Below are 12,630 nucleotides of genomic sequence, written 5' to 3' on the forward strand. Positions count from 1 at the left end.
CAAGGGCAAAGCGGTGTACTGTGGTGTCGGTTGGAGATGATTTCGCCCAAAAGTGGCATGGACGCGTTAAACGCGTTCAACCCTCGGCCACTAAGCCGCTGGCGTCACGCGTCGCACAGGAAAGGAGGTTTGGCACTGTGTAACGTTAAATCGGGGCATAAAACAAAACATGCAGTTAAACATCTTGAAACATGCAACCAATCAGAACACAGCGGCTAACCATCTCCACAGACCACCGCAATTGGAAGGAAGCTCGATCCTTGTGCGGGCAGCTTCCGGGAAACCACAACGACGGTCGGATGGGCATTTTCGGCACTTTCGATTTCGATTTCGATGCCGATCCAGACATTGTGGGAAGGCCTGGGCCCATCTTCCTCGTCCGTCTCTTTGGGCGTTCCTCAGCTCTGTCGCCATCCATGTCCCTGCAGGTTTAAAACTCCATGGCCTGACCTTTTCTGTTTGATTTAGAAGAGAGAACCCTTACCCCAAAATTGACAGGAGGCCCGAGCACATCATCTACCTTAGTTATCTTTTGCCACCACATCCAGGATTCAAGCCAACAACCAAACCAACAAGACTACCTGGACTACTCCGTACGGCGAGCAAAGCTCGGGTTTTGGAGCTCAATTAGGTGGATTTGATCATGTCCATGTCCCACGCCCACGAGAGGCTACAACATCCCCAATCCATATAGCCGCGCTGCCTGTTCCCAACACATGGTCGTCGTCACAGTGTCTTGCCAACTACCACCCCCACCACTTCGTTATTAGTTCGTTGCCACCGGCAGCCACTGCTGCTGGCTGGCCCTTTCAAGGCCGCCATGTCGACCGACCCATCCCCGCGGACCGTGCGCTTCTCCCAGACCGACAACGACGGAGCTGTCGCCGGCCGAAACAATGTTGTCTTGGAGCGACCCAAGAGCTGGTGTTCCTACGCGGGCTCCGCCATGTCTCCAGAGTCGTCCGATAATCCTCCACCTCCGGCCACCGCTGAAGGGGGAAACCTGAGTCCTCGCATGCTAGACCTGTCCCAGGACCCGGCTTCGCTCGCCCGACATCTCGAAACCGCGTATCCCGCTGCCTCTCAGTCGTTGTCCCCCGGTTCTGCCGCCCCGAGTCCGCGTACGTTGCGAGCAACTCTCGAATCAACGGCTTCGTACTCCGGCAATGTCAACCCCCCGCGTCCGCCGCGCCCGACCGGGCCGGCGAGGACCCCGTCCAACACATATCAGCCCTACACCCAGCGTATCCCGAACCCGTCTGGGACCTCCTCCCACGGGAATACTGCCGGACTTCACCTCAAGGACACCCCTCGTCTTCGACCGTCAGGTTCGTCAACCTTCCGCGCCCAGGAGCGAGAATACGTGCGAAGGCTACGCCAGCAAAACTATGGTGGAGGCGGCAGCAATGTCCCCGACGACTACTTCGACTTCGGCGCCGGCGAGATGTATGACTCGGACTCGGAGGGTGAGACGCCTTCTTCTGAGGGGCCGCCGTATGACGCGTATGACGACTCGCACATCATGTTCGCCAATTCCGAAGCCAGCCAGATCACCGAGGAAGATCTTCTGGATCCAGACAAACGAGAGAGACTGGAGTGGCACGGGATGCTTGAAACCGTGCTCACCGGTGACGTTGTCCGCCAGGAAAAGAAGCGCATCATCGGATCTCCGGATGAGAAAATCAACAACGACGAATACAAAGACGAGCTTTGGTTGGGCGTCCGCGCCGCAGCTTTCGGTCGCCTTGTTCCTGTCCAGCGGAGATTGGTGGAGGACGCCCGCGCCACCCTGAACCGTTCCGTCAACGATGTGATTAACTTCTCCATTGCCGGCCAGAGTGAGGCTGGGAAGCCTCTGATCGACCAAGTCCGCGACGTTATCGCAAATATTGATAAAATTGAGAGCCTCTTCCCATCGAGTGAACGCCTGGCTGCTGTCCTCAATCCCGCCACCTATCAGTCCTATCAGGAAGCATGCCAAACCATCATCTCATGGTACAATGTCAACGAAATGATCAACACCCAGCTCAGCATTCTCAAGAAATGGGTCGGCAACGACGATCTCGATTTCCATAGATCCCAGGAAACAGCCAGCCGCCTTGCCGATGAGTCGTCCTTCTTGGACCGTCTGATGAAGGAGGAAGGCCTTAATTCACTTCACGAGGATGGCGGCGGCGATGGCAAGGCCCTGCGCAAGAGGAGCATGCTCGATGGTGTTTCTGTCGTCATCGCCAAGGCCAAGGAAACCCTCATCGTGAATGCCGAGGCTTTTCAAAAGCGCCATCTGCCGCCTTATATTGAGGAGCTTCTGACCCTCATCGGCTTCCCGTCTCGCCTTATCGAGGAGATTATCAAGGTCCGCCTGGCCTATGCGAAGAAGATGAAAGACTCGACCCAGCAGAACCCCATGATGCAGGATCAAATGATCTCGCAGTTCCAAGTCCTGCTCAAGCTGGCCATCAAGATCAAATCTGAGTACACTGCCATCGCCCAGCCTGAACCGGGCTGGGACCTCCCACCCTGCATCGGAGAGGACTTTGATCGCGTGGTCCTCGACGCCCTCAAGCACTACTTCAAGATGCTCAACTGGAAACTGAGCGGTAACAAGAATACTTTCAAGGAGGCCGAGCTGCTTTTCCAGGAGTGGGGCTTTTGTAATGAGGTCGGAAGGCATTTCACTCGTGGTGATGTCGAGGTCGCCGAGCAGTTTAGTGCCTTGACATACAAGGCCCTCAACCGCCTGAGTCAAACTTTCGAGAAGGAATTGCAGCGCCGGCCCCGTGAGAGCGTTGCCGACATGACCAAACGCTACAAGCAGATTCTGGACTCGGTCCGCGTTCGCCAGCGCATGCTGCAGAGGTTCGCGAAGATGCTGAGCCAGAACTACGAGAACGCCTGCGACTTCGCAATCGCCTTCGGTCCAGACCGCCTCCAGTACCTGTTCGAGCGCTTGGTTGAATCAGGTCACTTCCAGATTGTGACAGGCAGCCCGGAACACAGCGGTGTCTTCATTCTCGCCTCGCCGACTCTGCGCGATCGCGATGCGGATATCCAGATGATTATGAACACCTTCTCGTATGAGACTGTAACCGATGATCCCACAAATCCCTACGTTCTCATCATTCGCGCCGAAGATCCGCCGCCTTGGTTCGGACCAAAGCATCAACTTTCCGTTCGCGAGGAGCCGCTTGACATCAAGCGGGGCCACCTGAGGCTCATCGCCGGCGGATCGCAAATCCGGCTGGTCAATGCTCGGAAAGCATTCTTAGAAGCCATCGACACACCGGTCGATCTCGTTGTTGAGCAGCGGTCGAACCTCCGCAAGGTCAACAACCGCCTCATGGAAATCCGTCGGGTAGCCTTCAAGCTCTCAAACGCCTTTATGGACAGCGTCGAGACAATCCGGCGTCAGACGAAAGGCCTGAACTGTCAGGAGTTGATCCAAACGTGCTTCATCTTTGCCACCGAGTTCGGCCAACGTTCGTTGCTCTTCATGGATAACAACCGTCGCACCATGAACAACATGAAGCTCACCAAGCTTGCCCTCGACTGGGTTAGTTTTATTTGCGATGACTGCATCGCGTCGGATCGCAAGACGTTTCGCTGGGCCGTCCAGGCCCTTGAGTTCGCCATGATCAGGACCCGCGGCCGCCACATCCTGGCTCTGGATAACGACGAGTACGCCAAGCTGAGAGCCAAGGTCTCGGGTTGCATGGCCCTGCTCGTCTCGCACTTCGACATCATGGGTGCCCGCTCCAACATGGCTGCCCAGGCCGAGAGGCAGCGTGCTGATGCCCTTCTATCCCTCAAGCGGCTCAACCAGGGTCAACACGCCGATGACGAGACAGCTGCTCGTCTCGTCGAGGAGCATCGCCTTGAGGGGTTGTCAGTCATCGATGAATGGCGCCGCCAAATCCTGCTGGAACGCTCCGCGATGGGTCGGGTACTCGAGGCTTCCAACGAGGTGGACCGCTCGCTGGCATGGCTCTCGTCAACTGCCACCAACTTTACCATGCGCTGGCAGCTCGGCCAGTTTGTTGGCGGCGGCACCTTTGGAAATGTCTATGCCGCCATGAACTTGGATACGGGCCAGCTCATGGCGGTTAAGGAGATCCGCCTGCAAGATCCCAAGTTGATCCCGAATATCGCTGGCCAGATCCGCGATGAAATGCGTGTCCTCGAGACGGTGAACCATCCCAATGTCGTGTCGTACTATGGCATCGAGGTACATCGTGATCGCGTCTACATGTTTATGGAGTTCTGCTCGGGCGGTTCACTCGCGAATCTGCTTGAGCATGGTCGCATTGAGGACGAGCAGGTCATCATGGTCTACGCGCTTCAGCTGCTCGAGGGTCTGGCGTACCTGCACGAGATCAAGATTGCCCACCGCGACATCAAGCCAGAGAGTGAGTATCCTCCCCCATCCACACGCTCTCTCAGAGACGTCATGCTGACAGCCCGTTCCAGACATCCTCCTCGACCACAACGGCATCATCAAGTACGTCGACTTCGGCGCAGCGAAGCTCATCGCCCGGCAAGGGCGTACCCTGGTTCAGGACCTCACCAGCACGAAGCCCAACAAATCCATGACAGGCACGCCCATGTACATGTCCCCCGAAGTCATCAAGGGCGAAAACCCAGGCCACTTCGGCGCTGTCGACATTTGGTCGCTGGGTTGTGTCATCCTCGAGATGGCCACCGGCCGCAGGCCCTGGTCCAACCTCGACAACGAGTGGGCCATCATGTACAACATCGCCCAAGGCAACCCACCGCAGCTACCTACGCCTGACCAGCTCAGCCCGCAGGGTATCGACTTCCTCAAGCGCTGCTTCGTGCGGGATTCCAAGAAGAGGGACACGGCGGTCGAGCTGCTGGAGCACGAGTGGATCATGGCGATACGGAACCAGATCGTCGGACCGACCACGCCGAGCAGCGAGGCGAGCGGCTCAACGGCGCCGACGCAAAATACTCCTAGCACGGCGGCCTCGTCGATGAAGGGACAGCCTGTTGCTGTGGGTGATGGGTTTACTAACTAACTGACTACCTAGCTTTTTGAGACAGCTGCGTGGCTTCTTTGTTTGAGACAGTTTGTTTCTTTATTTTCCCATTCTTCTGAGCTGTTGTTTTAGGTAGGCTTTCGTGTTGCGGAGGATGAGTAATGCTGATGATGGCGGGATGATGGTTATCGAATCATGTTTGGTATGTTTTGGTGGCTGGAGGTTATCGGGAGTTTGGGCATTTTCAAGATTAGGATTCATGTATTCGGGAGTTGTAACTACGGTGTTTTTCTGGAGGAATGAAGGAGTTGTGGGTACCTCTCAATGTAGCTGGCTTGAAGATGGTGTTCCGAGATTTTGTTGCCGTTTGATGGGCTGGATGATCGGGTCGTGTACATATGAATGGATGATCTTCTATTAATGAATATATTTCAACATATCCCCTCCACCCGGGAGTGTCTTGAGTCTCCTGTGATGCACCTTGTGTCCATGTCGCCTGGTAGCTCGAATGTATCGATGTACGGTATGTTTGCACAATGGTTAAGTATCTCTCTGCTACCATTCCCCGTTGTGCCCCACCTAGCACAGACACTTTCGTGGGCTGCCCATCATGGTCCAAACAGGGCAAGGCGTGCAATATACGGAGAATTCAAAGTGTCACGGTAACCTGCCGCATGGGTAATCAAGAGGCCTATTTACCCGGCCTCGGCCCGCGGGCGCCCTGGGGAAACGTCATCTCTTCCCGCCCAGTGTACCCTACTAATTAGCATACACGGTTGCCGTGTCGTAATTAGCAGCGGGTGCGGACGCGGATGCGGACCGAGCCGAGCGGGCCCGATGAGGCTATCCAAAGGATGTGTTGGTATGGGAGAAGGACTAGCTCTGTATATTATACAGTACGGAGTAGTTGGTGAATTAATCATAGGATTGTCTGGGCCACACAGTGTCGGGATCGTATGTACATACATACATTTTGATTCTGGTGTTGTTGGTGTCATTAAGCTAGGTACTTAGATAGCAGATGTATTGGTCCTGAAGCTCGTGTGGTCTCCAAGGGAGTGGTAACCCCCTATACTACATACATCCGACTACTGCGTAGTCCCAGCATAACCACCAAGAGACGAATGTATGTACATACATACCTCTCGTATCAGGTTCGCAAAGTCAAGGGCTCAGCATGGAATGCAACAAGGTACGGGACGGGCCGTTCCCCCTCCCAGTTATTATATTTCCTTTCACCAGCCATGAGGGCAATCATCAGTCGGCTGACGTTCCCAGGCAGGCAGGCACGGCTAACAGCAAAGGACCAAGGAGCCAACCCCTACGCGAGGTCAAAACTACCTGCCTGATTGGGGTTGGTTCACGGCGGCAGTCTGCCGGACCCAACCGGCTGGATGGACAAGATCAAACTTAAGCTTAAGTCAACGACACATCATAATGTATGGAACCATCCATCCTTATCATACGAAGTACGTGCGGTTAAGTATCCAAGAAAACGGACCCTCGGGTCACTCACACCTCCCATCCTGCTTGCTGCCCACCTATCCAGACAAGGTCATGGTTACAGAGTGCTGTACATCATCACGTCCCTCCTCCACATCGGTGATAAATGATAATCAACTCAAGTACCTCTCAAAGGCTCACCATGAGAGCAGTCCAAATCTAGATCTCAAACTGGGCCACATTGATCAAGAGATATATTTCCAGTATCAAACATCATTGTTGGCATCTCCATGGTTCGCCTCCCTTCGCCGCACCGGCCCCTCTCATCCTAGTTATCTGTTTGTGTGCTTGATATCCCTTGCAAAACAGGGGGTATAATACAGGGAGTATACACCTTTTTTTTCTCTCTCTCCAAACTTTGTCAACCAAGCATCTCCGATCCATCAACAAAAATTTGCCCCATCATCCCCAAAAGGGAGCAAAAGCAGAAACTGCCCCGCCAAAACAGAAAACACCGAAGTCCAAACATCACGAAGCCGACCCACCGCCGTGTGTGTTGCCTCCCATTTCAGAATCATATACTCTTCCAAAACCAATCCCCCCGTCCACCCGTTTATCCATCCTCCAGACCAAGAAGCATCCCGCCCGTGACGTTTATCATTACATTACACAAGAAAAAAAGAAAAAGAGAATGAAGGGGTAGACCAAAAAACGAATCCAAAGACCTCTTCCACCTTTCGCAAGTGCCATTTCCAGGCTCAAGAGCGTGCGCGGTGCCGTATAGCTTGTAATGCTGTCGCATGCCGCTACTTGGGGATATATATATGCGTGCCGTTCTTCGTTTTTCAGTCGAGGAGACCTTTGCATAACACCGTGTGTGTGTGTGCGACGGAGGAAAGAGACACAAATATCGAAACAGAGAAGGCATATAGGAAACAACAAAAGAGTGTGAGGAATCGACAAAACCCCCAAACGTAAGAGAAAAACAGATCGATAAAACGTGCAAGAACCAAAAGAAAAAAAAGAAATTGAGACCAGAAGTTGACCAGGGGAAAAAGCCATAATGATACACATCCCTGCCTTCAAAAGACGTAGCGAGAAGAAAGGGCCTATTGCTTATCGCTGCTAAAATCCTGCGGCGTAATGTTCTGCGCGAACTGGAACTGTTTCGTTCCGGCCCCAGCCAGTTGCGCAAGCGGCTTCGGCGGCGGGATCCCTCCTGGCGGTGAAGCGCCCCTGACAACCCCGCTGCAGTCGGGATAGCTCGACGACAGCACCGCCGTCGACGAGTCCGGGAAGTGGTACTCGGACGGGCCGCACACGCTTCCCGTCGGCGCGCTACCGCTGTTGCCGAAAAATCCGGCGGGCGGAAACGTCGGGCCCATGGAAGCAGCGGCAGCAGCCGCAACGGCCGGCGGCGGGAAGGAGGGAGTCACGGGCTGGCTGGCGACGTAGCCGGGCAGGGCGGGGGCCATGGAGAATTCGAGCTCGGAGCCGCCGTGGCTGCAGAGGCTGGGCGTGGGGAGCGGGTCGTCGGGCTGGGTGCCGGTATAGTTCCAGGCCTGGTGGTTCTCAAGAGACGTGGGGAAGTAAGCATCGGCGAAGGTGCCGAGGCCAAGGCCTGGGGTGCCAAGGGGGGATTTGATGGGGTTTTGGTCGGCGTTGCCGTTGTAGAACGGCATACCCTCCAGGTTGGCTAAAGAGCCGAAAGGATACGAATTCTGCTCGTCGTCCGAGATGTGCACTCCGCCGTTACCGACGGCAGTAGAGGCTAGCATCTCGTCGTGGGTCATGGGCGGCGCCATTGCGCTGCTCAACGTGGGCATGCTGGTGCTCGCTTGCTGGGTCTCCTGCAAAGTCTGCAGGAGAGCCTCCTTATTGCGATCCATGGTGAACGGCGAGCGGGGGCCCGGCGGAACAAAGGGCTTCGCAATCCTGTTCAGTCCCGTCGCCGACGAAATACGCCTCATCGGGCTGACCGTGTCGGAACGTCTGGGCATGTCGATGCCCGTCTTGGGGCCCGAGGCTGTGGAGCGCAGCGAGGTCAGGCCCAGAGGAGCGGGGCGTCGGCTCTTACGCCGGCCCGCGATGTCGGCTGGCGGCGGTGGTGATTTGAAGCGCAGGTTAGACAGGGTCAGAGGAGAGTCAGGAATCGAGCTTGGCGACACAGCATCGGAGTGAGCCAAGCTCTCCATGGAGGTCTCGTGCTTCAACAAGGGGTTGCCCTCGGCGTGCATAGGCGTTGTTGCGGTCACCATTTCTGAGGGGAACTGCGTCGTCGCTAGAGGCGTGGCAAAATAATCCGGTTCGGAAAACGGGCTGAAGGCGCCGGCATCGCTCATTGCCGCCGTGCTGTTATGCCGAGGGGTCATGGCATCTAAGGCCTGGTGTTGGATGTTCTCGGCGTTTAACCTATTCTCCGCAAGCCGGAATGCAAACTGCATCTGCTGTTCCTGCTGGAAATCATTCTGGACTCGGTGCATGTCCCCAAACTCGTTCGCAGGCGCTGTGGCAGTTATGGGCCTGTCGATCTCAAAAGCCGTCGTTGATAGTGCCTGGGACGGGGCATAGTCAACAGGGACATGTCCATCACTCTCAGAGCCGTTGGGACTCTCGCCAGTTGCGCCAGATCCAGGTGCTGTCTGTCGTGAATCCGGAGGAGAGGTCTCGGTGGTGGGTTCCGTCTTGGTCACAACATTATCGCTAGCGCTGGGGCTGTTGGCGTTCTGCGTTTTCTGGTCCTGGCTGCTGACGGCATTCGTATTCTCGCCCGATTCCGATGCCTTCGCTTGTTCGGCGGCCGCCTTCGCCGCCTCAGAAGCGGCGCGCTCCCTCGCCTGCTGAGCCTCAAACTCGGCCGTCTTCTTCAGTTGCTTCTCCTTCGCGCGGCGATTCTGAAACCAATTCTATGAGGAAGCGTGTTAGCCTATGCTCTCTCAAAACACCACCCGGACCTCTCCAGGATTTCCGCTCCGCCGCCTCCCCCATCGCTCGTGAAACCTACGTTAATCCTCGGCACTTCGACGCCCATCTGTTCAGCCAGCTCTCGCTTGGTGGTGCTGCTCGGTTTCTGGTTCTTCGCAAACTCGCGCTCCAACAGCTCCACCTCCTCCTTTGCCAGGCGTGGCTTGGGTTCCGCCGGCTTCGCCATCAAACCTCCCTGGCCCATCAGAGCCGTGCGGTGTTGCTGGTGGTGATAATAGGCCATCAGGGGATTCCAGTACGGATACTGCGGCGGAGCTTGGGCGACTGGCGGGGGCCCGGGAAAAGGCTGGGCGGGCATGCCGGTAGTATAGCGCCGGCGAAAGGGATCCATGAAATCCATGACCGATGGGCGTGTTGGTCTCGACGATGTCCTTCGGTATAGCTGCGCGCTTCGTGATAGATGTTTCTTGGGTGTGTTCTCTCTCCACGAGCTTGGTCGGCGTATGGCGTCTCCTGCCTTCTTGCTCCTTTCTCCAGATCCTTTCCTTTTGCCACCTCTTACACAGCAATGACCGCCAAAAACCTTAACTGTTGGCGACGAGGATGTCGATGGCGCGCCGAAGGAGTGACTGAGGGTTGGATGGGACGGCAGAACGACAGCTGCCTGGTCCTTTGGGCGCGACCCGATGTGTTATGTGGACGAAGATGTCAAAAAGAAGGTGTGGACCCAGATCAGAACGATGAAGAACGTTCAGTGGCCAAGCCGAGAAGAGAAAGGATGACCACCCACTCGGGGGAGCTTAAACCAGTTTAAGAGTGACTGAATTGGCCGCGGGGAAGGGTAGCAGGGGGTGGGAGTGGTGGACTTGTTTGCTGGGTTGTGGAGGGTGTGAAGAGAGCGGCAATGGGCAAGATGCATGCAGGATGCGGGAGAGAAGGAGAGACAACCACACGGGAGGGACCAGCTTGTGTTGTTCCCTTGCAGTCCGGTGTCTCTTCACTTGTCCGGAGGGGCTTGGGGGTTTCAAATCCCTTGTACAACACCACAGTCAAGAAACGGGACAGGAAGAGAGAGCAAGGAAACACGGCCCCAGCGGAAAGTCATGGGCGTGGGAGTGTTTTCGGTTGTGGAGAACCTCCACGGTAGGTTAGCAGCGAGGTGAGGGAACCGCGCTGAGGGTTTCCTCTGTGCTGGGCTCTGTGCTCGCTGCAGTTCCAGTGTTGTCCCTGATGGGAGAGAAGAGACACGCACAGTGCCGCCCATGCTTTGTGTGTCCTTGCGGCGAATGATCCTCGACATGGGTCTTAACACAACACAACACGGAGTGCCAGGGACAGGGGGGAAGACACATGAGCGTATGGTTGCGGCGAAAACCCCCAGGCGCGGGAGCTCTGGCCCTGTGCAGGAGAGACTTTTCCTGTCGTGGTTGGGAGGGCAGGGGGGTGGGCCTTGGAAGACATCCCCTTCAGCCGTGCTGCAGGTGGAGCGGCTGGGTGCGCCCAGCCAGCCGGGGCACCAACAACACAAGTCCCCAAGTTTCCCGAGGCGTTGTGCTGTGTGCGGACGTGTGCGAGGAGAGGACACAGGCAGACACGTCCAGCAAGCGATGTGACGAAGACCCATCCGCCTTTGAGCTGTCCCATGACGGGCGCAAATCCCAAAGAGGAGGATTGGCGCTGGAGCATTTTCGCTCTGGTGTTGAGCATCAGATTTGGTGGATGTGCATCTTTGGCACCGCGTCGCTGGGCTGTTGAAGCCTCCGAGGGCGGGATATCCTGACAAGCCGGATAAGCTTGTGTGCCAGATGTCGAGGCATCGTGGGCTCCGTACCGTACCGTTACGCCGTAACTCTGCTGCCACCGTCGAGGCTGCTTTGCCACAGCGGCCAAGCAGCCCGGAGACGGGAGCCTGGGACTGGTTCGAGGAGCGGCAAGCTCTCCGCCTTGACATCAGACCAGGCACAGGGGTGTCGAGGCGGAGACGCACATGGCAGCGAAGTGCAACACAGTGCCATCAGTCAGGGCCAGGGCGAAGGTGGGACGTGGGTGGGATGGAAGGGAAAAACCTGGTTCTGGTGCGGACGCAACGCTGTTACGTAGCACCATGACAGCAAGAGAACAAGTCGGCCTGAAGAAGTCAAGAAGCGTTCCTTTGGATCTAGTCAAGTTCGCCGTCAGTTCGACAAACCGATTTCAGCCTGTCGGGCGCTGGTGTTTGTGACCCACGGCCTTCCATGGTCAGGCTGTGGCAGAGAACGGAGCCCAACGCCGGCAGCAAGAGGTCGCTGTTCCCAGGAAAGCGATTGGCTTTGGTGCTTCGGGACGGAACTGCGCTGCTGCAGGGGGAGAGGCCCTTCCCGGGTGCGGCATCGGCGGCGCCAAGCAGAAAGCAGAAGTGAAGACGACAAAACAAGAATGAGCAGCAAGCAGATTTTTGATGGGCTGTGGGTTCTTCAAAGCCCCTCTGCCGCGCGGTTCGGGCCTATTGTGTATGACTCGGTATGTCTTTTGTGGAGAGCAAATCTTCTGTGATGGTGTAGTTTCGCGTCGAAATCCAAGAAGAGACTGGCGAAAGTTGGAGTTTGAGCTGAGATTTGCCCGGTTTGCATCATGGTTGGTCGAGGAGCCACTGCCTTCAACTTCCCGTCAGCTTTGGCGTGCCGCAACCCTGGGACACTAAGTAAGGTAGCCCTAGCTAACCCTGGGAAGGTTTGGCTGTGTGGTTGCGTAGTTGTGGTTGAGTTGCCAGTTGGACGGTACTGGTCACGCCTGCCCGTTGGTCGGTGGTTGGTTTCCCGAACTGGACAGGCTCAGTGTGTTCGTCCCAGTCCGCACTGTTTTCGGTCGGTCCCGGGAGCGGATCCGCGGCGGAGGACAGCATGGGACGTGTGAGAGGAGCCGGGACGGTGTGTGTTGACGCTACTAGGATTCCCGCTTTCGGAAATTCGCTGTGAGCCTCTCGTCTTGGACAAAACTGCTTCATCAACAACAAGCTTCACGGGAAGTCTTCTCCATTCACTTCCCTTCTTCTTCTCAGGATAGGAACGAACTGAAACCAACCGACGTTACAGGAAAACCAAGAAGCAACAGAAATCGTCCGATCTGCCTGTGCCCGGATGCTTGGCTCAACGTTTGACGTGTGTTGGGCCTGTCTCTGATCGGATTTTGCTTTTTGACTTCACACTGCTCCGTAGTTATCTTATTTTGGCCGGCAATCTCCTATCTGCACTGGCACGCAGGGCAGAGAAGTGAACACCAGAAAACC

General features: G+C 56.1%; 2 protein-coding genes across 2 annotated transcripts; one reads left to right on the forward strand and one right to left on the reverse strand.

The window, feature by feature from the left end:
- Positions 1 to 820: 820 nt before the first annotated feature.
- On the forward strand, positions 821 to 5,036 carry VTJ04DRAFT_3158 (uncharacterized protein; the record flags this gene model as incomplete). The annotated part of the gene is made up of 2 exons (XM_069361027.1): positions 821 to 4,406; positions 4,468 to 5,036. 2 exons carry the CDS (start codon positions 821 to 823, stop codon positions 5,034 to 5,036), a joined length of 4,155 nt encoding a protein of 1,384 aa, XP_069221679.1.
- Positions 5,037 to 7,549: 2,513 nt separating this feature from the next.
- Positions 7,550 to 9,765, reverse strand: VTJ04DRAFT_3159 (uncharacterized protein; the record flags this gene model as incomplete). The annotated part of the gene is made up of 2 exons (XM_069361028.1): positions 7,550 to 9,346; positions 9,445 to 9,765. The coding sequence occupies 2 exons, from the start codon at positions 9,763 to 9,765 to the stop codon at positions 7,550 to 7,552; spliced, it is 2,118 nt and encodes a 705-aa protein (XP_069221680.1).
- Positions 9,766 to 12,630: the final 2,865 nt, after the last annotated feature.

Source organism: Mycothermus thermophilus (genome assembly GCF_041956435.1).
Source record: "Mycothermus thermophilus strain CBS 625.91 unplaced genomic scaffold VTJ04scaffold_2, whole genome shotgun sequence".
NCBI classification, from domain to species: Eukaryota; Fungi; Ascomycota; class Sordariomycetes; order Sordariales; family Chaetomiaceae; genus Mycothermus; species Mycothermus thermophilus.